Raw genomic sequence first — 27,183 nt, forward strand, 5'->3', positions numbered from 1 at the left:
CTCATCCACAGTTTCTAAGTGACGCAGCTGTTGGGACCCAGAGCACGTTCACAGCAGGGGCAGGACGATGGGAGGACTAGGGGTGCCTAGTTCATACAACATCTAATTAAGGAAATTTTCTCCTATAAGTCTCAGGTGAGCCACATCCCCAGCCCCATCTGAGACGAGGTTGTGTAATAAGCACGTGTGTTCCTTGCTGAATGTGTCTCAGCACGATGCTGTTCCACGTAGAGTAGACTGAGAAATCCCAGCTCGATGATGTGTAACCACGGGATGGGGTGGGGTGGGGGGGCTCTTCTCCCGGTAACTGCTACCAGCTTGGCTTAATCCGACCTCAGTCTGATCTGACAACTTCCGGTCACTTCTGGTTTACAAGTTTCATCTCTGGTAGACATTCTTCGACCACATTAGATATTATCACTTTGGGTCCTCGTCCGGTTTAAAGTCTTTCTTCCCCACCCCAGTGCAGCTTGGGCTCAGCACAAGTGTGAGGTTGGACCTCCTCTGTCTCCCTCCTTCTGCCCTCAGTGTCCCAACGCCTGCACAGGGCTGGGGTCGGGTCGGGTCGGGCGAGGGAAGGACTTGGCTCACACATCCCTGTCTTCCCTTTGTTTTTTAATTTTTTAAAAAATGTATTTTAGAGAGAGAGAGAGCGCGCTCATGAGTGGGGGAAAGGGAGAATCTCAAGCAAGCTCCATGCTCAGCGTGGAGCCTGAGGCAGGGCTCGATCCAATGACCCCGGGATCATGACCTGAACCGAAATCAAGAGTCAGATGCTCAACCGACTGAGCCACCCAGGCGTCCTGGCTTTCCTTTGTTTTTCAGCAGTTCTTGCTATGCTGGTGGCTGTTGCTGGTGATGTGGGACCATTGACTTCTGTTTGGTTGGACTGAGCCTCTGCTCTCCTGGGGTTCTTGGTGTGGGGGCGACGCCCTCCAAGTTCTCCTCCCTTCGCCTTGCCTTTGGGGCTTTCACCCTCAGGGGGGCTGCTGCTCCAGAGTTACTGGTAGCAATTTACCTAATCACTGCAGGTTGTGGGAACCTTTGGGGTCCCTCTCAACAGCCTCCAGAACTTCGGGACCCTGGGTAAGAGGCTGAGCAATCACCTCAGAGTTTCCAGGTGCCTCTGCCTACAGGTGAAGCATGGATCCCCTGCCCATTGGATGGGTTCATGTATCAAGGTGAAAGCCCCCTTTTCCTCATGGGCAGGGGGGCTAAATGGAGAAGACATTCTCCTCAATATATCTCTAAATACATGAATGGATGTAGTAAAAAGTGTCATATTCCCTCAAAATTGAAGTACTCAGTTTTCCTTTTCACCATTTCTTTCTAATTTGATTGTTTAAGATTTTTATTTATAGGGAGAAAGTATTTCAAAGTGAAAATGAGGACACAAGCCATTGGACAACTGTGCCACGACCCTCCCCCCGCCACCCCCTTTTTGAGAGAGAACTTAGGACAGGAGCAGCGTCCTGACCTTTGTGCCTCAGTCACACTCTGGAACGGAGAGAGTCGCTTGGCTTATCATGAGGCTCGATTTTCTTTTCTGTAAAACAGAAGCAGTCATCTCACGGATTTCCTACCCTTCAGAGGGTTTTGCAAAGATTTAATGCAACGGTATATAGATTGGCGTTTCTTAAACCCCTTGCCTGGGTTGTGACAACTAGAATTGTCTCTGGACACTGCCGAATGTCTTTTGGGGAGCACGTGTATCCCCAGCTGAGACCAGGGTATGAATGAGTGACTTCAGGATGACTGGGTACAAGCCATCCTGGAGCTTGATGTGCCTTGTGAAGCCCAGGGATTTCAACTGCTCTTCCCCTTCTCTTCCTCCTCCTCCTTCTTTTCTTAAAAAATGTTTTTTATTTATTTTTGAGAGAGAGAGAGACACAGAGTACAAGCAGGGGAGGGTCAGAGAGAGAGAGGGAGACACAGAATCCGAAGCGGGCTCCAGGCTCTGAGCTGTCAGCACAGAGCCCGATGTGGGGCTGGAACTCACAAATCGTGAGATCATGACCTGAGCCGAAGTGGGACGCTTAACCAACTAAGCCACCCTGGAAATGCACAATTTTGTGGCAATGCATCACATGTCATTCAAAGTAGCGTGTCCAAAATACTGGCGTTAGAAGCACAGACAGATCCAGGCCCGTCAGGTCTATGAAGACACAAGCACAGTTAGGAGGAGGCATGTGCAGAATGTTTATTTCTCGAGCTCACAAGACGGAGGTGTCCTTGGAGTGGAGGATTTGATGGCATGTGGAGCAGAGGCTCAGGCTGGGGCCACGGTCCCGGCTGCCTTGGTGATGGCCCGTCCTCCAGTGGCTGAGCCAGAGAAAAGGCTCACGTAGAAGTAGGGTAAATCATTTTTGGAAATTCACCCTTGGAGGGTGATTGTAATGGAGACAGATGGGGTTTAAGCAGAAGACAAGGAGGAAGAACGAAGGAAGGACGTGAAAGAAAGGGCTGGGGGCACTTTGCAGAGGGGTTCTGTAAACTATGTGACCCTGTACCTGCTAGCTTGGTCACGGGCCAGTGTGAATACATTCAGTATCCATGAATCGGTTTTGTCGCCCCGGCCCGCCTTCCTCTGTTGCTTTGCTTCTTGAGAGAGACGTCAGATGTTAGAGGAAATGTTGTAAATTGTGTATTATTCTGTTATTAGGATCCAGAAAGCGTGATATGAGCACGTGGAAACGAGAATGAGAAAGCTAAAATGGAGCCACGTGGAAAGGAAAGAGGTGAGGCAAGGACTTTCCATGAGCCCAGGGCTGTGGCAGGAGAGAGCAGGTTTTAATTATAGACCGCGTGATGGTAACTGTTTCCAACTGAGTCCCTCTCGCCGCATGGATGTTAGATGTGAACTGGAAGAGAAGAGCTATGTCATTGTGCCAGAAGGTGGCACCATAAGAACTTCCTATAAGAAAAGGGTGGCCAACGTAAGCAGGACCCTTCATATTTTTCCTTTCGAAAAAAGTCTAGTCGTCGATGTAGATTCATATTTTTGATGACATCCGCAACATATGCGCATCCCTTAAAGTGTTGTCAGAAGATTCATCTCTCCCCTCCTTTTTTGTATACTTGTATTGCTCATTCAGTGAGAGATTATATCCCTGTAAAAGGAAAAAAAAGAAAAACCTGAGGGTTTAAAATAAAATTGACATGTATGTATATGTGTGTGTGTGTGTGTGTGTGTGTGTGTACGTACCTATATATGTGTATGTATATATACAATTACTTGAGGAATACATCTTTTTAGCAAGTTATTGTGAGGTTACACTAGGTGGTTAGAGAGGAAGGAAATTAGATGCTCACCCTGTTCTTACACTCCTGTCCTGTTCTGGGCTGTAAGGATTCCTTGTGCCCGAATATCTCCCCAATGCTAAGCAATCTCTCAGACTCCGGGGGGACCCTGTGCCGGAGGTAGTGGGCATTTCTGACCTTAGCAAACAGCTCTAAGAAGGTAGGTGTTATGGACTCGCCTTTCAAGTTTCTTGCACATTCCATGGGATTCAAGGGACTTTGTTTCCCAGCATTGGGGTCTGGCTTTAGGCTGGCATCCTTTGGTCTGGTCTCATCCATGTGTGCTGTTCCACTTTCACAAACTGGGCTGGAACCAGGGCCTTGGTCTAGGGTGTTGATGGAGACACCTTGACGTTGACACAGAATAGAGATGCCCTTGTTGGAGTCTTTGCCTTTTGGTGGGCTCATAAAATCTTTTTCTTGGGCTTGTGGCTTCTCGGCTGTGAAGTGAGAAGCTCTGTAATTTTGAGATAGCGACTGCTCTTTGCTTTTCGTGGCGTCTTTGAAGCCAGCGTGATGGAAAAGAGGCATCTGGGACTTAGTTCTGTACATTTCTTGGGTCATGTTGGTGGCCAGCACTCTGGGGAAGGAGGTAAAAAGAAGAAAGGTCTGTGAAAAACAACAAGAAGGCCTATATTTTGAGTTTTCCAGTTGTCAGACCATGGTCCCCTTCAGTTGGTATCGGCTGAGGTAATGAAGTGGCTGAGAAGGGGGTGGTCACAGAATGGGGAAGTGTCTTGTTGCTTAAGGAGAAAAGGCAGCATTTTCTCAGGGAGAGGATCACTTTGGGAGGTCAGTTGGGAAGAGGGATTCAATGACGTCTCCATGAGTTTAGCAAGCATTTTCTTACCTAACGTTATTAGTGTGTGGACCTCCATGCTTCTTCCCTCTTGGTGGTGAGGACACAAGGATGTCTTCTGGTCTCTTCTGAATTCCATTCCGCAAATCAGAGGAGAGCTTTTTCTTGACAATATCTGCTTTGAGTTAATGAATAAGTGTTATGGGTTGATTGTGTCTTCCCCAAATGTCACATGTTGAAGTCCTAATCCCCACAGCACCTCAGAATGTGATCTTATTTGGAAATAGGGCCTTTGCAGAGATAGTCAAGTTAAGATGAGGTCATTAGGGGGAGCCCTAATCCATAGGACTGGTAGCCTTATAAAAAGGGGAAATTTGGACACAGACACAGACAGAGGGAAGACAGTGTGAAGAGATGTAGGGGAAAGACAGCCATCGACACTGTAAGGAGAGAGGCCTAGAAGAAGTCCTTCCCACACAGCCTCAGAAGGAATCAACCTTCCAGACACCTTGATCTTGGACTTGTAGCCTCCAGAACCATGTGACAATAAATAAGTCACCCAGTTAGTGGTTCTCTCTTATGGAAGCCCTAAAAACTAATCTAATAAGAGAAGAAGGGAAAGGATGCTGGTCTCTGGGCAAAGAAGGAGCACGTGAATACCCTCTGACCACATACACATAAGGCTGATCTGCCATGATGGATGAAGACAGAAAACCTTACAGCTATTCCCCAGTGTGGCGTGACCTACAACATGTTAATAAGGATTTAGAAACACTGAGATCAGAGGTTTAAACCGGCTGTGAGGCCCGTGGAGGGTTTGCTTTTGAATGTTGTATTTGGCAAGCCTGGTGTTTTCAAGGCAAAATAACTAGGTGTGAGCGATACCCAGAGATGGCGCCCTATTGTTTCATTCACCTCAATTATGTGACCTCCTTCTCGCCCAAACCACGAGCGGCAACTGCTGGCTATGATTAAGTGGGTTTTTCACTCTTGCAGTAAATGTTTCGGCATCTTGTAGTCATGGTCGCTGTGGAGGACCCAGTTAGTTTTCAAGACACCTCATGAGTCGCTCACTTGGGGTTGGAAGTCTTGCACTGGTTTGCTTTAATGGGAGTGGGTTCCCTGAACCTGCACTGGGGTTAGCAGGCACCGGGCAGAGGGAACATGTCCAGATGAGGGGACTAGAATTCACATTCATCTCCTAACACTGTTTCATCCGATCATTGCCTTAGAAGGTAGTCGAGACAAGAGACAGTCTTTTGTGAGCCCTTCTTCCTCCGTCACCTGCTTGAGTGTGTGCGTGCCTGCCTGTATGTGTGTAGGTCTGAACCATGTAAGAACTGCATCTATTTCCTATAAGCCAGGAGATTTTAAGCTACTTCTCCCGCCCAGGCCATTCGTCTGCAGTTTAGCCCTGTTGGGCCAACAGGCTCAGAAATGAATGTATCTTTTCTCCAAAACTTGATCTTTCTCCAGGGTTCTCCTGGGGAGGCATGCCACCTGTACGCATCCAGCTATCCAACTCACAAGGCTGTTTGGATGCCTGCCCTGTGCCAGGCAATAGACTCTTGACTCTGGTTTTAGTTCCTCCTGGACGCATAATTAATCACAAAGCTCTGACAATTCCACTTTCTGGATATCGCAAAATACTTCTTTTCCTCACTTGGCTGATTCCCTAGTTTAGGCCTGGGCTTTGGAATTCTCCTAAACATTGCAGCCAGAGGGAATGTGTCATCTCCCCACTCGCGATAGGGTGAAATCTAAACTCTTTTGGAAGACCCATCACCCTCTTCATGATCAGAGACACTGTCTACACCGCTTTGCATCTACACAGCGCCTCCCTCATCTTCTCCTCGCCCCTTAGCCTCCTCAGTACCGGGCTGTTTGTAGCAAGCCTTGTGCACTCATGCACACGCGTTTGTACGTGCTCTTCCTTCTCGCAGGAGCAGCCTCACTCCACATGTGCTCATGACAAACCACACCCCCCCCCACCCCTTCATTCTTCCCCTCCTCTAAGATTCTGCTTACACTCTGCCTCTTTGGGGGAGATCTCACCTCAGTTCCTTTGACAGACACAGGAATCTTCTTATACTCGTGCCCTACTATGCAAATAACTCTAATTTAGTAATTAGTATCTTGTATCATAATTTTTTCACAAGCTCCGCTACCTTCCAAATCAAATGTGACCATCGAAGGGGGCACAGACCATGGTTTTTTGTTTTGTTTTGTTTTTTTCACATTTCCATTCCTTCATCTATGGGAGTAGCTGTCACAGTGCTTTGTAAAGTCCGGTCCACGAAATACCTGTCCCAGAATAATCTGCCTTAGTACCACCTCAGTTGCGAATGTAGATTTTTGAGCCTGATTCCCAACCTGCCGATCCAAATCTCTACAGATGAGGGCTGGGAATATGCACTTTAGACAGTCCATCACCTGGCATATAGTTGAATCTCAGTAACAATTTTGGTGAGTGAATCATGGGAAAACACCGCCTAGTACAGTGCCTGATAAATACTGAGACTTAATATATATTATTTCTTCCCCTTTCCCTTAACTTTACCATCTAAAAGTCTGAGGGTTAGAGAGGATATAACTTTCTGAAGGACGTAGAGTTGGAGGCCCCTGAATCAGTTTTCTGCCTCCTGGTCCAGATTTTCCCCACACCCCCTGCCGCTGGGGCAAACTCTCTACTCAGCCAGCACAGCCACCTACCTCGGGGCCTGGCCTTTTGCATGACCAGCGCCCCCTCCCTGAAAATAGGTATATGGCCTTCAGTGTCCTTTCTGAGAATGGAAGTGGGATTCAGCCAGATGGCTTCGAAGATTCTTTGCCAGCGTGTGAGCTCTTAGTCTAGTTTGTTGTAACCATTTAAGACAGGGAAATGGAAAGCAGAGAAGTTCAGCTACTTGCTCTGAGTCATCTTTCAGACCCAACCTGGGTTAGAAATAATCCCCAGACCAGGTGTTTGGACATTGCTCTTCACTCCTATGTCCACATATTAGCTGTGTAGACCTAAACACGTTTACATTGATTCACGATGCCAGGTTTTCCTCTGGAACATGCTGCAGCATTTTCAGAGCTTCTGAGTTCCGGCACCTGCCTTCAGTGAGAAGGGCCGTAGTTTTGCTGAGCTGGGGTGGATCCTTTCCGTGCTGAATTTTTTTTTTTAATGAAATTTATTGTCAAATTGGTTTCCATACAACCCCCAGTGCTCATCCCCCCAGGTGCCCTCCTCAATGCCCATCATCCCCTTTCCCCTCCCTCCCCCCCCCCCCCATCAACCTTCAGTTTATTCTCAGGTTTTTTTTAAGAGTCTCTTATGGTTTGGCTCCCTCCCTCTCTAACTTTTTTTTTCCTTCCCCTCCCCCATGCATGCTGAATTTTGAAGTAATATCACAACCTAATTATTTCAAGGATGGATGCGATTTGTATAAACTACACAACGGTGGCAATTTTCAACAAAGCAGTAGCAAGGTTTAATCCTGTAATCATCTTTTATTGACTGATTGATTAAGGCCTAGGAGAAAACACTTATATGACACTGATTGTGTGTTTAGGTGCTGTTCCAAGTGCTTGCTGAATCCTCAGATAACTTCACAAGGTAGGGAACATCTTTCCCATTTTACATGTGAGGAAACTGAGGCACAGACAGGTCCAGCAGGCCACCCAAGGCCTCACTGCTAGTAAGTGACAGAGTCAGTGTTTCAACCCTGACAGTCTGGGTCCAGAGTCTATGTTCTTAGCCACCATGTTTTTTTTTTTTAATTTATTTTTATTTATTTTGAGAGAGAGAGAAAGAACAAGAGGGGGAGGGGCAGAAAGAGGGAGACAGAATCCCAAACAGGCTCTGTGCTGTCAGCACAGAGCCCAAGGGGGGGCCCAAACTCACAAACTGTGAGATCGTGACCTGAGCCAAAATCAAGAGTCAGACGCTTAACTGACTGAGCCACCCAGATGCCCCAAGCCACCATGTTTTAATGGGATCATTGAGAAGGGAGTTCTCCTTCTCAATTTTTACTGAATGGTATAGACAGCTTTGGAAAGTCCGAGATTCTGGACACCACTGTGTAGTCCTTCGTTCTGGGATGACCAGTAGCTACGAACTAGAAACTAGTTTTTGAAGTTAGTTACATTATTTTTGTTATCACTACTTAACGCTATAGTCTCTGGGAACCAGATAGCCTTCTAAGTGACGTATATATTTGGAAAGGGTTATTCTGTGGAGACTGGGGGTGTTTTGGAAGAACAATGTTATCAAGAATGGGAGCACACAGCTTATAGGTAAAGAGGCCTCTTTGGGAAAATGACAGAAATATTTGCCCCTTGGCTTATGGAGTCAAAGAAAACACAGTACCAATACACGACGATGGCTTATTTGAAATTTTCTAATCGAAGCCAGATCTGGAGGCTCTAGTGGGAACACACGTTAAAGCCCAAGAAGGGTGGTCGAGAAGTTCCTTTTGCCCAGAAGGCAAGGAGGCCCTCCGTGTCTCCAACATTGGAGAGTGTTGAAAATGGCGGAATGCTCTGTCCTCAGCCGTCTCGGAGGGTGGCCATCAGTTCGAGGATAACTGCTCTGTGTTCGCTAAGCCCGGGGGTCTTTTTTTGGCTGTTTTCACTTCCCTTTCCTAAGGCGGCTTGCGCATTAACAGTTGCTCAATCCATGGTTGTTGACCAGGTGTAAAAAAAAAAAAAAAAAAAGAGGTGAAACCAAATCCACCCAGATGTAGTGAAAGGACAGCGGAAGGAGACATAAGAAAGAAGGAAATGAAGAACTTAAGCGAGGCAGAGCTCATCTGAAACACAGAAGTGACTGGAAGCCTGAGAGGTATTAGCTCAAAAAGGCTTGTTGTGTGAGCCTCTCCAGCGAGCTGTGTACATGAGGAAGGAGGGCTGTGGAAGGGAGGGCAGCCTGAAATCCAGGTCGGGTCAGGGTCTTGCTTCCTTGGAATTCAGGCCTCTGAGAGAGCCCTCCTAGGAGGTGACGGTGTCACTCTGGCCTCAGCCCGATGGCTCGCCGCCCTGCCTTTCCCCAGAGCCGGAGGCCTCACCTTCCTGCAGCCTCTTCAGTTCTTTCTGGAGCTGTCTCTGCTGGCGGGTCAGCAACTTCATGTGGTAGAGGCAGACCCGCTCCAGTCTCTGCAGTCTTTGGCTGAGCCTGGCGTCGGCCTGCCTGGCGTTCTTCCTCTCCAAATCGAAGTGCTTATGCAGAGGCCCCCCGACCATGTGCCTCTCCATCCTCTTCCCGATCTAGGGGCAGTAAAACAAGATTCTCCCAGGCCCCGCGATTCACCCGATAGAGCAAGATGGGGACCCAGACCCCTGGCTTTCAATCAGGTTTCAGCGTTTGATGAAGTCACACCATTGGGAAATTTTGCCCTATCCTAATGGATTCCCAGATTGAGGGCAAAATCATTGCTCTGAGGCTCAGTGTCCTTGTCAATAAGATAGCGATAGATGATAGGGTCCCCCAGGGCCCCAGTCACACTGCCGTGAAGATCAAGCATACGAGTAACTCTTTGGGAAAAAAATAGAAACACTTTACATCTCTAAGGCATGATGCACCCAATAAAAGAGATCCTTCTATTCCTTGAAGCCTCCCCAAAAAGCCTGCTCAGGGGTCTAGAGAGGATCTGGGACTTAGGCGGAGACATTCTGGGGCCCCTTCTGTTCATTCATTCACACATGCATGGGTCCACGCAGCCTGTTAGCCTACCAGGTGCTAGGTGCTATTCTAAGTGCTGAGGGTGGTGGTGACTGAGTCACAGTGTCTACTCCCAAGGGGGCTTTCAGACTTGTGGCTGTGGAATCCAAGGATCCACACCAAATCTGAACAATCAACATTTCGAATATGGAAGGGTCGGGACCTACTGGTCACAAAACGGTGCAGGCATCCCAGACCAGCAGTCTGGGCGGCACTGGTGAGACAGCTTGGGTGGGACGCCCTCACCCGTCTTTTCAGAGCCCCGTGGTCTCTGCCCTTCTTGTCCCCCGATCCCCAAGCCCAAGCTGGCTTCGTCCTCTGGGGAACTCTATCGCACACACAGGCTGGACACGCCTTCCTGGTCTTGGAGTCCTTTGCAATAACATATTCAGCGCTAAGAGCACAATATGTGCCCAGGATATAAATGCATCGCTATCAATGGAGCTTTGGTGGTAATAATGCAGGAGAAAGCTTGGTGTTGAAAGGGAGGATAAGGCCAGGGCCCAGGAAGGACGCGTTAAGACAGCTCGCTTTATAGTCTAAGTGTAGACTGAACTTTAAACAAAGGACAGGTGAGTGGCACTTACCTACAAAGCCAGGTTGCTCACCGGGAGAATGCTGCTTGTATCTTTTGCGGCGTCAGGCTGAGACTGGGTTAATGCACTTGTTTTCCTTCAGAAAATTTAGGAGTTTGGTGTTGAGGAGCGAGGAGGGAGAGGCCGGGGGGGGGGGGGGGAGAATGTTTGAATACGCTTTAAGCTCTCTCCCATGCCACCTCCCCTACACAGGCATGCTAACTCCCTGGACACGGGCACCAATCCCAGTGCTCTAAATAGCTCTGTGAGTTAAGGAAGCCTGCCAGCTTCCAGCCCTCCCAGAGCGGGGCCCACAGCGCTCCTCTGGGTTGTGTCTATGGGAACCAAGAATGAAAGCAGAGAGTGTCTTGCTGTACTCACAGTCTCTCTCCTTCCCCGCCCCCCCTCTCTTTTTCCTCCTGGTTTGCCATACCCTCCCCTCCCCCCACCCACTACACTGCTTCCTGCCTCTTGGGAATCACGCTCCCAGAGAAGGCACCCGGTTTTGGTTTTGGCTTTTGCCTTGGTCAGATTGTGCACATTTTGTGGGGAGGGTCGCAAATTGTTTCTTTCTGCATTGTTGCACACCCTGCTGACTTTTCTCGGGCTTCTACCCGTCTTGTGTACTTCATAGCTTCTTGAGATTTTCAGCTGTGACCACAGAATTAGGCAAACTGAACTCGAAGTTGACTTTTGTCATCAGAGTTTGGAGAGCTGTGGCAGAAGGCCAGTTGAACTATGGGTTGTAGAACAGGATATTAAGTGGGATTTTTACTGTTGGGGGGGGGGGCTTTGCTGGAAAACAAGAGGCACTCCTGTGTCAGTCTAAAGAGGACTGCCAGTCCTGGGACCTGTCCATCCCCCCTTCCCCCCCTCCCCACCCCCCCAGAGCTTGCTGAAAGGAACGAAAACAGCCCTATTACCCACAGTCATCACCTAGCAAACAAGCTATTATGAAGAGATTACTGGGGACAGGGGGAGGGAAAGGGGAAAGGCATTATTCTCTCAGCAGGAGGTAATTCCCTTCCCATCCCTTCCCATGAGGTAATTCTCTCACCTCCAGAATTTAAATGAAGGCGCTGGGGGTTCCAAGAATACCAACCTAGAGCTTAGAGTGCCAACAGGGGAAGAGACTGGCAGCTCGCTCCCCAGAGGGACTCGATGACCCACAGAACCTCAGAAATATTCCCCTTCCCTGCCGCCAGGGCTGATGATGGTGAGGGATTTCGTAGAAAAGCTGGTTACTCCATGTCATCTTGAGAGAGAGCTGAGAAGGGAGGCTTGGAGAGATAATCCAAGGCTGGAGGACAGGAATGAGCCTTAGTGTGGTGAGTGTGGAAGGGAATGGTGGCCAAACCGATCCTAGCTCCCCTTGGTCCTTTGAGAGTGCCCCTCGGCAGCTTCCTGGCTCCACGTGAAGGGGCAGAGGGGTTATAGAAGGAGGCAGAAACCATGGAAGACTCTAGGTTAAATAAGGTAATACTTCACTAGAGCAGGTATAGAACCACACGCAGGGCCAAAGGAGCAGGGACAGAGAGAGCTGACTGAAGGTGGCTTCCTCATGAAAATACATCTTAAGAGCAGAGCACAGCAGGAAAAGAGGAACCTCACAGGTCAGGAAAAGACTAGTAGTGCCTCAGCACCACCCAAGCAGCAGTTATACAGGAAGAGCTCTGCCTCTTCTGTTCCCCTTTGACCCCTCAACCTCAGAGGGGTCAGATATTGAGAAGACAGGGAGGGGAAGTATACAAAACAAGACCATGTTCCTCGTGCCACCCCAGGGGTTGGAGAAGGAAGACTGGTAAATTCTCTCCAAGTCCCTTGGAGTCTAGTGAGGGAAGGGTTTAGATTGCATATGGGATTGGAACTTCAAAGTGGACTGGACCTTTTATAGCCAAAGTGGCCAGAAATGTGGAGAATCTGCTCATGATACCATTAAAGGGCAAGAAAGGAAAATCAACAAAGATAGTCATTGGAAATGTAAAATTGTCGTTCCCAGATCACATCTTGCTATCACCACTAGAAAAAGGAGCAGTTTCAACTGATCATTTAAATAGTTATGATTAAAATAAATTTTACAGAGTGGATTTTATTTATTTGCATTCATGCACTTTTCTATCTCTCTGCTTTATGTGGAGGTAGCATCCTTTTGTAGTAAAATACATCTGTGATCAAATAATTCTGTTATTTATTTATTTATTTATTTATTTATTTATTTATTTATTTATTTATAAGTTTATGTATTTATTTTGAGAGGGAGAGAAATCACAAGCAGGGGAGGTGCCAAGAGAGAAGGAGAGAGAGAATTCCAAGCAGGCTCTGTGCTGTCAGCTCAGAGTCCGACACGGGGCTCAGTCACACGAATCATGAGATCATGACCTGAACTGAAATTAAGAGTCAGATGCTTAACTTACCAAGGCATCCAGTTGCCCCTAGTTCTGTCATTTAATACAATGTATGACTTTGTTCATTAATTTGTCATATTCCCTGGTTTCCTCATCTGTGAAAAGGATTAATAGTGTACGTTCATCATAGGACTTCTAATAGAATTGATTGAAAGAAGAAATGAAAAGTGTTTGTGCATAGTAGATATTCAGTAGAAGTTAGTTCCTGGTTTCCAGCAAAGATGGAGTAGCAGGAACTAGATTTACTCTTCTCTATGAAACAATGTAAAAATCAGACAAAATTCATGAAATGATTTTTTTGTTCCATTGGACATCAGACAGATAGGATGGCAGTCCCTGAGAGAGCAGAAACAAGCCAGGGATCTTTATTATTGCCAAGCTTACTGCTGGAAAGAGTTTGTAGGCCACATCATAGGAATGGGCAGACAGGCAGTGGATTCCCTGAGTTGAGGAGACAGAGCTAGAAGTCCAGTAAAGCAAGGCAGCTAGGATCAGCAGGGAGGAGTACCAAATTCAAGAAGCTCAATGAATCCCAAGCAAAAGAAACACGAATAGAATGACTCCAAAATATGCAAAATCTAACTGCTAAAAAAAAAAAAAGTAATAAAGAAAGAGAGAAGACAACATTTACCAATATCAGAAATAACAGAGGGGACATCACTACAGACTCGATAGATAGTAAAAAGCTATTAGAGTATTATAAGTAAGTTTACACCAACAACCTGACAAACTAGATGAAAAAGACAACTTCCTTGAAAGACATAAAATGCCAAAGATCATTCAAAGACATTGATCAACTAAATACCCTCATACAGATGAAACAAACAGAATTTGTAGTTTAAACCTTCCCGCACAGTAAACTGGGCAATTCTACCAAACATTTGAGGAGAAACTAATACCAATTTTACAGAAACTCTCCCAGAAAATTGAAAAGGAGGCATTATTTTTATGAGGTTAGCCTAACCTGGATACCACAACCAGAAAAAGACATTACAAGAAAAATGAATACTATAGAACAACATTCTTTAAAAAAATTTTTTTAATTGTTTATTCCTTTTTTGAGAGAGAGAGAGAGAGAGAGAGAGAGGGAGAGAGAGAGAGAGAGGCACAGAGCATGAGCAGGGGAGGGGCAGAGAGAGAGGGAGACACAGAATCTGAAGCAGGCTCCAGGCTCCGAGCTGTCAGCACAGAGCCTGACGTGGGGCTCGAACTCACGGAGTGTGAGATCCTGGCCTGAGTTGAAGTTGGACACCTAACTGACTGAGCCACCCAGGTGCCCCAACATTCTTTGTGATCATAAATGTAAAGGTCTGTCTTATCAAATATATCAAATATATAAAAAGGATAATTCATTATGACCAAATGTGGTTATCCCAAGAATGGAAGGGTGATTAACATTGGAAAATAAATCAATGTGAATCATCATATTAACAGACGAATAAAGAAAAGTATATAATTAGCTCCCTCAATAAAGAAAAAGGATGACAAAATCCAAAATTCCTTCTTGGTAAAATCTGTTAGCAAACCAAGACTGAGAGGGAACTTATTCAGTCTCATAAAGGATAGCTATGAAAAGCTGATAGCTAGCAATCGTGCTTAATTGTGAAAGATTGAATTCTTTCTCATAAGATCACAGACCAAGCAAAGATGTCTACCTTCACCACTTATATTCAGTATTTAGATTAAATTGAAGTTTTAAAAAGCGGCAAAACCATTCTTGGTGATAATACAGAGCAATTGAAACTTTTAGGCCTTGCTGCTGGAAATGTAAAATTGTGTAACCATTTTGGAAAAGAGTTTGGCAATTTCTCATAAAATTTAGCATATACTTACATAAGAGCCAGCAATTCTACTCCTAGGTATTTAACCAAAAGGAATGAAAGCGTGTACCCAGAAATAAAAAAGCCGAAACATTGTTATATACAATGACGTGAATAAATCTTCAGACATGATACTGGTGAAGGAAGCCAGTTACAAAAGACAAAATGATTCTATATATTTAAAATATCAGGACAGATGCAATTACTCTGTAGTGACAGAGAGTAGATAAGTGGTTGCCCAGGTTGAGAGGTGTGGATGAAGACTGATGGCCAAAAGGAATGAGGGAACTTTCCGGGGGAGATAGAGGTGAGTATATGCTGCATGCATTTGTCAAAATCAACAACCTGGAGACATCAACTGTGAATTTTAAAGTATATAGATTATACCTCAGTAAAGTTGATTGAAAAAATAACGAATTTCAACTTGTCAAAAAGATTCAGGAGGCTTCTGCTTCCACCATGAAGGGTTGAATTCTACAGGAATTGCCCTTCTCCCTTAAAAACCTGGAAGACTGAACAAAATATATAAAGTGACTGTTTTCAGACATTGGACAGACAATGCATGTTTGTGATCCCCCTGAGATAAGATACAAACAAGGTGAGCTCTGTACCTGCCCTAAATTAGTGCCTAGAAGAAGTTTTCAGGCTGTGGTGCAGGAAGGGGCAACCAAGACAGAGCCCAACTGTCCCTTTGAGTTGAGCATCCAGACAATGGGGTTTGGGCAGGCTGCAGAGGGTGAAGGTACAGAACAGAGTACCAAACAGGACGTAAATACACGGGAGGGGGTAGGAGGTCCAGAAATCTGCAGAGGGGTCCCTTCGAGTCTTTGGCAGAGTATTGATCTACTTATGCAAGGATAAAATGTCCAACAAAACTGTGGATTAATAAATAAAATGGGGTATATTCATATAAAAAGAACTACCAACACATGAAACAGCATAGATTAATCTCAAAAACATTATGCTAAGAGAAAGACGCCCATAGAAAAGACTAAATCTGGGTGATTTCACTTATAGAACATTCTAGGAAATGTAGACAATGTGATAGAAAGCAGACAGAGGCTGCTTGGAGACAGGGTGGGGAGCACAGATTGACTTGAAAGGACAAGAGAAAAGTTTTTGGGGGGTCCTGGAGATGTTCTAATCTTTTAAAAAATATTGATTGATTGATTTAAAAAGAGAGAGAGCGGGGGAGGGGCAGAGAGAGAGGGAGAAAGAGAATCCCAAGCAGCCTCTGTGCTGTCCCTATGGATCCTGACACGGGGCTCGATCCCACGAACCGTGAGACCATGACCTGAGTCGAAATCAAGAGTCAGATGCTTAACCGCCAGCATCCCGAGATGTTCTAATCCTGACTGTGATGTGTTTGCATAAATATTTCATTCATCAGAACTCCTCAAACTGTATACTCAACATAGGTGAATTTTATTGGATGAACATTCAAGTAAAGCTGATTTTTCCAAAAAGAAGAAGAAGAAGAAGAAGAAAGCCACAAGAATCCTTCTGAAAAGGCTCTATGGACCAACTGTGTTTGGAGGTGGCTTAAGCACCTTAATTTTCTGTCCTGAAAATTAAGAGGGAAAGGATCCAGCATCTATGCTGTCTTTCCTGTACAAACTGTATTTTTAGGACACTGAAAGAGTAGATGGAGGAGAGGTTTTCTAGAAGGTTTGCAGCTACTTGCTCAGAAGGAATGGGAGCAGTAAGAAAACCATTGCTTTTAAGTCTCTGTTGAAGTCACAAATCTAGGCAACAGTCCTCAGTGGTTCTAAAACCTTGGGTGGAAGGTCGAGGGGGGACTTCATAATGGAGGCATCAGCTGACACACTTTGAAACCATTGTTTAATCTTAGAGCTGCTAAACAGGGAAAAGCAAACCTTTTATTCATCATGAATACGCTGAAAAAATTCACTTGCCTCAAATATTCTGAACTCAAACCCAATCAAACCTCTAGGTCTGACTGACAATTCATAGCAATGTGAAGAAATTAACCAACAACTAGAGAAAACCAAATCTCTAGAATGTGGGTCTTTCTAAAGAATTACCTGTTTTGTTTTGTTTTTCTGACAAACGTATAGCAAGGGGAGAAAAAATCAAGAAAGGGCCGCTTCTAACAAAATCATCTTAAGGGAAATAACAACCAAGGCGATATGTGGACTTCTTTAGATCCTGATTCCCACCAACCAGCTGTGAAAAGCCCCTGTGGGACAAGCAGGAAATGTGAACAGAAAATGGGTATTAGAAGAGTTAAGGGGTTTTGCTGATTTGACTGGTTGTGATAATGGCTTGGCTCTTATGTTAATAAAGTCCTTATCAGTTCGAGGTGCATATTGAAGGCTTTACAGATGAAAAGACATGAGATAATATTTTGTATCTGTTCTAAAATACACCAGTAAAAATAAAATCCTAAAACTAGTGCCTAAGTGTGTGCATATGTGGGAAGAGCTAACACAAAAGTGGCAAAAATGTTGATAATTATTGAAGCTGGGATGTGGGCATGAAAGGGTTTATTAGATGAGTCTTTCTAACTATGAACATGTTTTAAAATTTCCATAACAAGTAGTTACATTTTTTTTTTTTTGAGGCAGCCAGATTGAGGGGAAGACTGACTATATTCAAAGGAGTGATAGGTACACTTTTAGCTGAGTTTTAAACAGCAATAACGGAAATCAGAAAACCGTGGGATATCTTCAATATCCTGAAAGAGAACATTATCAATCTGAAATTATTATTTTTTTTTTAAGAGAGAGGGCACAAGTGAGCTGGGGATAGAGAGAGAGAGAGAGAGAGAGAGAGAGAGAGAGAGAGAGAGAGAGGCGGGGCTCACCTGGGTCTCGTGTTTTTACTCAAAGCGGGGATCGTGCTCACCCGATGTGGGACTCGAACTCACCAACTGTGAGATCATGACCTGAGCCAAAGTCAGATGCTTAACGACTGAGCCACCCAGGCACCCTCAGCCTAAAATTCTATACACAGTAAGATATTTTCAGACGAACAAAACAGAGAATTTGTTCTGCACTAAATAAGATTCTAAAGGATATACTTGAGGCAGAAGGAAATGTTCCTAGATGTAGGGCCAAGATTCAGGAAGGAATGAAGGGCAGAGTATGAATATGTGGGTACATCTAAATGAATGCAGGCTCTATAAACCTGAGATTTGGAAAATAAGATATGTGCAGTAGTAAAGTATGGGGCTTTCAAAGGAGGAGGGTGGTGACATGTCCTGAATTTCTTCCATTGTCCAAGAGAAGAATAAAAACACTTATTAACATTACATACCTGTAAACTAAGATTCATGTTACCATGTCTGGGATAACTACTAAAAGGATTAAATAAGAGAGTATGATTTACAAACCGGTACAGGATAAGAATGCCAGTGGAAAAAAACAGTCTAAAAAGGGAGAGAGAAAGATGGGGAAAGAAGAATGTATAAAATAAGGTGGAAATTTAAGTCCAAACATATATCAGGAATTGTGTATACAAATGACTAAATGCTCTAATTAAAAGACTGAGTTTTGTTTTTGTTTTTTTTTTAAAGAACACTACTGGCACGGAAATGGTTATAAATCTAGAAATGGAAATGAGGAAATCATGTGAAATTTCTCTATTAAATGATGGTTACTAAGATGATCCAAATATTTTCATATTGTTCCCCCGAACATGAACTTGATACTTATAAGGTGAAAATTGAAATAGGTATAAGAAAAAAACAGACACCCGGAATCACAGTGGAAAAGGTTAATTCGCCTGTATCAGTAATTAACAGAATCAGTTAAGAATCAATAAGGACATGGGGCATTTGAACAACACAGTGGTAAACTTCACCTTATGAACATATAGAGAAAATCACCTTGCTGTTAAGAAAGGTTCCCTGGGGTGCCTGGGTGGACCAGTGAGTAAAGCATCTGACTCTTGATTTTGGCTCAGGTCATGATCTCTTCGTTCGTGGGATTGAGCCCCACGTCAGGCTCTGTGCTGTCACTGCAAAGCCTGCCTGGGATTCTCTCTCTCCTTCTCTCTTTGCCCCTCCCCCAGTGGCTCGCGCTTTCTGTCTCAAAATAAATAAACACATAAAGACATCTTTTTTTTTTTTTTTTAAAGAAAATTTCCTGGAAGCTGTCACAAGGTACTTCTGCTTATACCTGACTTGTTGACTTGAACTTGAGCTAGCTTCAAAAAAGACTGGGCAATGTGGCTTTTGTCTGTCTGGGGTTTGTTTTGTTTTGTTTTGTTTTGTTTTGTTTTTTTCTGGACAGCTATGTGCCTGCCTAAGTCTTTGGGGTTTCATGACTTTGAAAAAAGGAGAAACTTGTATTAGGAGACAACCAGTAGTCTCTGCCCCAGATCCTACTAGTACACAGACACAGACAGCTAAGAGTTCCTGAATGTTCACCACACTTAGTATGTGACAAGCTACAATCAAATAAGCACTGCTTGGGGCAAACGTTGTTCTAAATGCAAATGCAAAGCCTAAAATCACTGGCAGTGCTCTCTTACAAGGTGGTTTATCCAGATGGTCAGAATATGTTAATATGATGTTTTTTAGATGATATTTGAAACAAGGCACCATCACATGCATGCATGCGTTCTTACAGAGAAGTTCAAAATCCCTCCATGTGTTTATGGACACCAGTCTGGAAACACCTGGGTCAGGGAATGAGGCTCACACACAGATTTTCAAGATACGGCCCCGGCCTCGTGTCCCGCTCTCCCACATCTCTCCTGGGCTGTTGGCATTTCTGCAAAGACTACATGAATTCCTAAGGCTCCAGGTCTCTTGCTGGCCCTTTTCTCCCTCCCTTGGCTCTTTGGAGGAATAGGAGCTTGCCAATGGGACAGACGGGCACCCTTATCACCCCAGAGGGAGCTGGGCACACTTTTCTCTCTGCTCCCTTAACGTATGTAAAACATATAGTACATTCGACATTATTACCACTATGTTATTATTATCACAACCCCCAACAGGGACCGTTATTGTACTGCAATTTTTTAAAACGTCAGTATCCTCTAGCTATTTATTTCTTTGTCTGTCTCTCCCACTCGTGTGCATACTCCTTGAGAGAAGAGACTTGAAAAAAGTTCTTGGTCTCTTCAGCAGGTAAGTGTTCAATGCGTGTTTGCTGAATTAAAACTTCCTTAGGAAAAAAATACTCAGCAAGTTAATCTCCCCTGGAAACTTACACAACTCAACCTTCAAATTTTCCTGTTAATTAATAACCAAGAGGATGTTGGGGCTTCTCTTACCACACTGAAAAGGGGAGAGTGTTTTTTTGTAAGAGAATGCCAAATGTCTCACTAGCATTTCGAGTGGGGAAGACTGTAGCCTACGGGGCACATCCGTGCTTGTCATGGTTATCTCATATTATTAAAACTTGATTCCTTTTCCCCTTTTGTCTCCACAGCTGGCTCATTCTCAATTTATAGATGAGCTTCTTGTCTTTTGTTTTCCCGTGTTATGTTCGAACATTCTGTGAGCTTGTTGGCCTTCCAAGCACCAGCAGCCTTCACCAGGGAGGAAGGGGTACACTGAGGTGCCTAGGACGTGTTTCTTTGGTGGGGATGGGGTGTGCTAGGACAGTGGGCTGGCCAAACACCTCTTTGTTTCTGGTGACGAGGCTTCAGCCTTCATCACACAGTGATAAGGGCAGCAGCCACCCTTATCAAGGAAAAAGTACACAGAGTTATTGGACCAACAGGCTCCTAATCTCCCCATCTGTTTCATGGGTAACTTTACATGGCGTGTGGCTCTCCATAGTGACATAATCCTGTAATATCCACCCCACCTTCAAAACTAAACATCTACCTCTCCTCGTGTGCTCTGAGTGTTCAAGAGGGACTGTATTAGTCTCCAGTCCTGCCATAGCAAAGTGGGCAGTTTAAAACAACAGAAATGTATTCCCTCGTAGCTCTGGAGGCTACAAGTCTGAAATCAAGGTGTAGACAGGACGTGTTGTCTCCTATGCTTCTGGAGGAGGAGTCTCCCAGCTTCTGGTAGCTCTGGACTTGACTTGTGGCAGCATGCTGCTGCTCTCTGCCTCCATCCTCTCCTGGCTGTCTCCCTTCTGTGTCTGTTTTTATGTCTGTTCTTGTCTTTTTGTATTCTTTTTTAAAGGACTACTTATTTTTGAGACAGAGAGAGACAGAGCATGAGCAGGGCAGGGGCAGAGAGAGAGGGAGACACAGAACCCGAAGCAGGCTCCAGGCTCCGAGCTGTCAGCACAGAGCCCTATACCCAGGGCTCGAACTCACAGAGTGTGAGATCACGACCTGAGCCGAAGCCGGACACTTGACTGACTGAGCCACCCAGGTGCCCCGATGTTTTTTCTTGTCTTAAAAGGACTCTGGTCACAATGGATTAGGGCCCACCTGATTCTGTGTGAACTCATCATTTTAAATTGATTACGTCTGCAGAGACCCTATTTTGAAGTAAGGTCACATTCACAGGGACCAGGGAAATCCTATGGAACCCTTTCTTTTGAGTTCCCTTAATTTTTTAGTTCTAATTTTTGCAAATAGATAATTTGTATATGTATAGTTTTAAAATGTTTATTTATTTATTTTTGAGAGAGAGATAGAGAGGCAGAGAGATAGAGACAGAGAATCCCAAGCAGGACCTGTGTTGTCACTGCAGAGCCTGATGTGGGCTCGAACTCATGAATGGTGAGATCATGAGCTGAGGTGAAATCAAGAGTCAGACGCTTAACCAACTGAGCCATCCAGGTGCCCTTTATGTTTTTTAAAATAAAGGCATTGCTGTCATTAAAAAATTTTTGTTTAATGTTTATTTTTGAAGGAGAGAGAGACAAAGTGTGAGCGAGGGAGGGGCAGAGAGAGAGAGGGCGACAGAATCCAAAGCAGGCTCTGGCCTCCCAGCTGTCAGCACAGAGCCTGATGCAGGGCTTGAACTCATGAGCCGTGAGATCATGACCTGAGCCAGTCAGATGCTTAACCGACTGAGCCACCAAGGCGCCCCCCAAAATTGCTGTAATATTAACATTTACTATATTCACTAATAGGTGTTACGCTATTTTAATGACCCAACATATCCTGTTAATCTATTAAAAAAATTTTTTTACATTTATTTATTTTTGAGAGACAGAGTGAGACAGAGCACAAGCAGGGGAGGGGCAGAGAGAGGAGACACAGAATCCTAAGCAGGCTCCAGGCTCTGAGCTGTCAGCACAGAGCCCGACGCGGGGCTCGAACTCCTGAGCCAGGAGATCGTAACCTGAGCCGAAGTCAGACACTTAACCGACTGAGCCACCCAGGCGCCCCAGTCTATTTCAAAACTTCCAGTAACATGACACGTCTTAATGCACCATCTTCGCCATTTGACTTACTTATTTCTGTCACCAGTACTCGAATGTTTCCAGATGCTTGGCCTTGTCCCCATTACTGATTCCTCTTTTCCCCTTGAACTGCTTATCCATTACTAAACCCTCTGTACCCATCCATTAGAATACCTCTTGCTTCCATTTCTTCCTTAATACTGCCATCATGCTTTTGACTCCTAAACCATGATAACGGACTCCTAACTGATTTCCCAACCTTGGTCTCTCCTCATACCATTGGATTAGTACTCATGTAACCCCATTGTTTAAAACTTTTCTAGAATATGTCTTTGGTGAATGAGAGAAATGCTTTAACTTGGGAGAACTGGAAGCTTGACATGGAAACAACTCTATAGCGTGGGTGATAGAAGGGTTCATGTTCTGTATGTCTTACCGATATGGCATCAGGACACATAATATCCACAGCAACGAGCACAATGATCTCCAACATGCCCAATCATCCAAGAGAAGTCAGATTTTGTCACTCACTACTTACAAACAGAGATAATAGAACCAGTATAACTTAGATATTGAATATTGATATAAAAGAGATTTTTGTAATAATATTTAATACTTGGTAGGTATGAAATGAAGATCTACTTTGTGCAGAAAATTTGGAAAATTTTGTCGGTAAAATAGTGGAAAAACGTTCTGTGGGCTCATCAACCTATTAACATTTTGAAATGCTTCTGTCTAGTCTTTAAGGAGGAAAAGTGTCTAATGAGGGCGGTTTAATGAATGTCTAATGAATGTGTAGTCTCTCTCCAGGCCACCACAGACCTCCTTACCCCTCTTATTATCCCTACCTCTTCAGTCTCAGACTATTTTAACTTAGCCAATACATGCTTATTCCATGTTCAATGTTTTCCACACGTTCTTTTCTTATGTCTAGGAGCTGAGTTGAGGCTTCTTCTCCCCAAACCAAGCTTCAGAGGAATTGGGGTCTTGAGGATTTTCCAAAGCATCTTGAATCTTATTGCGCCACCTGCTGGAGAGAAAGGAAGTAAGGCGATTGCAAACCAGCAGCACCCGGGGAACCTTCCCAGAGGAGATCTTCAAGAGTGGGGGGCAAGAGCACGAGAGAGGACGGTTCTGGCCACTCTCCATGGAGACCCACAGGCATCTCTGAACATTCTGACCTGCCTTCTTGCTTCTAGGAAGACGAGTTCCACTTTGAACTCAACTACCCGTGCAGAGAGGCTGATGTCCCTCTTTGTATGATCCCATCTGACCTCGTCCCTGAAATGGACAAATTAAAGACACCCTTGGCTTCCAAGATCCATTCGACTTCCCCTTCATTAAGAAGAGAAACCTGGGAATGGCTTCGCGGATGCAAACAATTGAACTGGAAGCTCCCGGAGGAGAGTGGAAACGACCACGGAAGAGTATCAGTGTCTCCTCACATGCAGAAGACGGACATTCCTTTCAGGCTCTTCCCTGTACGTCTCTCCCTCTACTCCCATCCCCTCCTCATTTCCTCCATCTTTGCACTGGATGGCGGTTCACAGGCTGGGTTATTTATCCAAAGCGGTTACTGTTTGAGAAGCTAGAGTCCTTTCTTGAGATTTGGAGCTTCTTGCCCTCACATCCACTCCCTTCTTAAGGAGCCCCAGAGCCAGGGATTCTGTTCCTGCCCATGGCCGCCCATTCTGAAATTCTGTCACTGCCACTATCAAGAAGTTTCCTCCACATCAACTGTCATTCTTTGCGGGTGAGTTCAACACACACGTGCACTGAGAGTTACGCTGTGCTCAGTAGTTGGAGAGCTGTGGAGAAGGTAAAAATAATTCTTGCTTCGAGGAAGTGAAAAGCAGGTTGAGGGGAACTAGTGGGTAGAAAGATGAAGAGATTCCAAAATTGAGTTTGTTCCCCTTTTTAAGGTATTGTCTGTACAAAAACAGGTCACATGTTTGGGAAAATTACGACCAGAGAGAAATGACTTCAATAAAAGGCCATCTGTTCTGGAATCAGCAGAAGCATCTGAGTTAATGTGGGGACCATTGCTAATTAAAACCAAGAAAAGAAGAAGTCAGATTTACTTTTAACACAATGAGGTCAGGGTTACTATTTTGCAAGTAGAGCTAAGGACTTTTTGTTTTTACAAGGAATGTATAGGTTGATCTATATGATCATTGGGAGAAAATTAAGTTCTGAGGCACCAAGTGTGTTAACATTGTAGGTGAATTAGGGGGGGAATACGATGGAGGGGTGCCTTGAAGCTAAAGCACCTGTTTTTCTCTCCAGGCTCTGTCCCACCTGCCCCGTGCCCCGGCCCACCTGCCCACCCACATGCCCTAATCCATTTTCTACTTCCTTTTTCCATCCCTAAAACCAAGGCACATCCTTTCCTGATTCCAAATTCAGCAAAATTTGGACCAAAAAGAACGTCTTGGAGATTGAACTGATGTCTGAGGTGGCAGAATTTTCAAGACACAAGAAGGGTTTGGGGTGAGGCTTGGTTATTCCCTCAGGTGTAGGGTGTAAAGGTGGGGCGGTTTGAAGAAGAGACTCAAGGGCATTAACACACTCAGCAAAGGGGAGGGCTTCCACTTGGAAACACCTGAATCTTTAGGGCACGTGCCCACATGGTCAAGGGAGTACTTAGTGATCAGTGACGATGATGGTGATGATATATATCCGGTCCCTATTTGGCCTTCAGACAGTGCGTGAATCATCCTATATAGAACTCTTTTTTTTTAAACTTGTTTTAAATTTACATCCAAATTAGTTAGCATATAGTGCAACAATGATTTCAGGAGTAGATTCCTTAGAGCCCCTTACCCATTTAGCCCAACCCCCCTTCCTCAACCCCTCCTGTAACCCTCAGTTTGTTCTCCAGATTTATGAGTCTCTTCTGTTTTGTCCCCCTTCCTGTTTTTATATTATTTTTGTTTCCCTTCCCTTATGTTCATCTGTTTTGTCTCTTAAAGTCTTCATATGAGTGAAGTCATGTGATTTTTGTCTTTCTCTGACTAATTTCACTTAGCATAATACCCTCCAGTTCCATCCACGTAGTTGCAAATGGCAAGATTTCATTCTTTTTGATTGCACAGTAATACTCCATTGTGTGTGTGTGTGTGTGTGTATATATATATACATTTATACATATATACATATATACAAATGTGTATATATATACATTTATATATATACATGTATATATATACACATATATACATATATATACATATACATATATATATACATATACATATATATATATACATTTTCTTTATCCATTCATCCATTGATGGACATCATTTGGGCTCTTTCCATACTTTGGCTATTGTTGATAGTGCTGCTATAAACATTGGGGTGCATGTGCCCCTTCAAAACAGCACACCTGTGTCCCTTGGATAAAAGCCTAGTAGTGCAATTGCTGAGTCATAGGGCGGTTCTATTTTTAGTTTTCTGAAGAACCTCCATACTGTTTTCCAGAGTGGCTGCACCAGCTTGCATTCCCACCAACAATGCAAAAGAGATCCTCTTTCTCCGAATCCTCGCCAACATCTGTTGTTGCCTGAGTTGTTAATGTTAGCCATTCTGACAGGTGTAAGGTGGTACCTCTTTGTGGTTTTGATTTGCATTTCCCTGATGATGAATGAAGTTGAGCATTTTTTCATGCGTCGGTTGGCCACCTGGATGTCTTCTTTGGAGAAGTGTCTATTCATGTCTTTTTCCCATTTCTTCACTGTATTGTTTTTGGGTGTTGTGTTTGATAAGTTCTTTATAGATATTGGATACTAACCCTTTATCTGATATGTCATTTGCAAATATCTTCTCCCATTCTGTCAGTTGCCTTTTCGTTTTGCTGATTGTTTCCTTTGCTGTGCAGAAGCTTTTTATTTTGAAGAGGTCCCAGTAATTCATTTTTGCTTTTGTTTCCCTTGCCTCCGGAGACGTGTTGAGTAAGAAGTTGCTGCGGCCAAGATCAAAGAGGTTTTTGCCTGCTGTCTCCTCCAGGATTTTGATGGCTTCCTGTCTTACATTGAGGTCTTTCATCCATTTTGAGTTTATTTTTGTGTCTGGTGTAAGAAAGTGGTCCGGGTTCATTCTTCCGCATGTCGCTGTCCAGTTTTCCCAGCACCACTTGCTGAAGAGACTGTCTTTATTCCACTGGATATTCTTTCCTGCTTTGTCAAAGATTAGTTGGCCATACATTTGTGGGTCCATTTCTGGGTTCTCTATTCTGTTCCATTGATCTGAGTGTCCGTTCTTGTGCCAGTACCATACTGTCTTGATGATTACAGCTTTGTAGTATAGCTTGAAGTCTGGGATTGTGATGCCTGCTTTGGTTTTCTTTTTCAAGATCGCTTTGGCTATTCAGGGTCTTTTCTGGTTCCATACAAATATTAGGATTATTTGTTATAGCTCTGTGCAGAATGATGGTGTTATTTTGATAGGGATTGCATTGAATATGTAGATTGCTTTGGGTAGTATCGACATTTTAACAATATTTGTTCTTCCTATCCAGAAGCATGGAATCTTTTTCCATTTTTTTTTTTGTGTGTCTTCTTCAATTTCTTTCATAAGCTTTCTATAGTTTTCAGTGTATAGATTTTTCACCTCTTTGGTTAGATTTATTCCTGGGTATTTTACAGGTGTGTGTGTGTGTGTGTGTGTGTGTGTGCAACTGTAAATGGGATCGATTCCTTGATTTCTCTTTCTGTGACTTCATTGCTGTTGTATAGGAATGCAACTGATTTCTGTGCATTGATTTTATATCCTGCAACTTTGCTGAATTCATGAATCAATTCTAGCGGGTTTTTGGTGGAATCTTTTGGGTTTTCCATATAGAGTATCATGTCATCTGCGAAGAGTGAAAGTGTGACCTCCTTCTGGCTGGTTTGGATGCCTTTTATTCTTTTGTGTTGTCTGATTGCAGAGGCTAAGACTTGCAATACTGTGTTGAATAACAGTGGCAAGAGTGGACATCCCTGTCTTGTTCCTGACCTTAGGGGGAAAGCTCTCAATTTTTCCCCATTGAGGATGATATTAGCTTTGGGTTGTTCATATATGGCTTTTATGATCTCGAGGTATGTTCCTTCTATCCCTACTTTCTGGAGGGTTTTTATCAAGAAAGGATGCTGTATTTTGTCCAATGCTTTCTCTGCATCTATTGAGAGGATCATATGGTTCTTGTCCTTTCTTTTATTGATGTGATGAATCACGTTAATTGTTTTGCAGATATTGAACCAATCCTGCATCCCAGGTATAAATCCCACTTGGTCGTGGTGAATATTTTTTTT

General features: G+C 44.2%; 2 protein-coding genes across 8 annotated transcripts in view; one reads left to right on the plus strand and one right to left on the minus strand.

Annotated features, from left to right (window-relative positions):
- The window catches only part of HSD17B7 (hydroxysteroid 17-beta dehydrogenase 7), a 71,841-nt gene extending 46,845 nt beyond the window's left edge, over positions 1-24,996 (plus strand). Inside the window, exons 9-12 of one of the 6 annotated variants that reach the window (XR_008293373.1) lie at positions 12-135; positions 2,663-2,738; positions 7,657-7,782; positions 22,827-24,996. The gene's annotated coding sequence lies outside the window, so the exon portion shown is untranslated. Of the gene's footprint in view, positions 1-11; positions 136-2,662; positions 2,739-7,656; positions 10,795-22,826 lie in introns of those variants that run through there. The other 5 variants (XR_008293375.1, XR_008293376.1, XR_008293377.1 and 2 more) reach the window with 5 other exon arrangements.
- Positions 2,634-10,703, minus strand: CCDC190 (coiled-coil domain containing 190). Of its 2 annotated transcripts, none has more exons than XM_027075050.2 (5): positions 10,391-10,703; positions 9,151-9,616; positions 4,151-4,274; positions 3,313-3,880; positions 2,634-3,110 (listed from the first exon to the last, which is right to left on the minus strand). In XM_027075050.2, exons 2-5 carry the CDS (start codon positions 9,335-9,337, stop codon positions 2,994-2,996), a joined length of 996 nt encoding a protein of 331 aa, XP_026930851.1. In that variant the 5' UTR covers positions 9,338-9,616; positions 10,391-10,703; the 3' UTR covers positions 2,634-2,993. The 2 variants fall into 2 exon arrangements, with proteins under 2 accessions (XP_026930851.1, XP_026930850.1); XM_027075049.2 differs by having other exon boundaries at positions 9,151-9,349; positions 10,391-10,700.
- Positions 24,997-27,183: the final 2,187 nt, after the last annotated feature.

Source organism: Acinonyx jubatus, chromosome E4, assembly GCF_027475565.1.
Source record: "Acinonyx jubatus isolate Ajub_Pintada_27869175 chromosome E4, VMU_Ajub_asm_v1.0, whole genome shotgun sequence".
Taxonomy (NCBI): Eukaryota; Metazoa; Chordata; class Mammalia; order Carnivora; family Felidae; genus Acinonyx; species Acinonyx jubatus.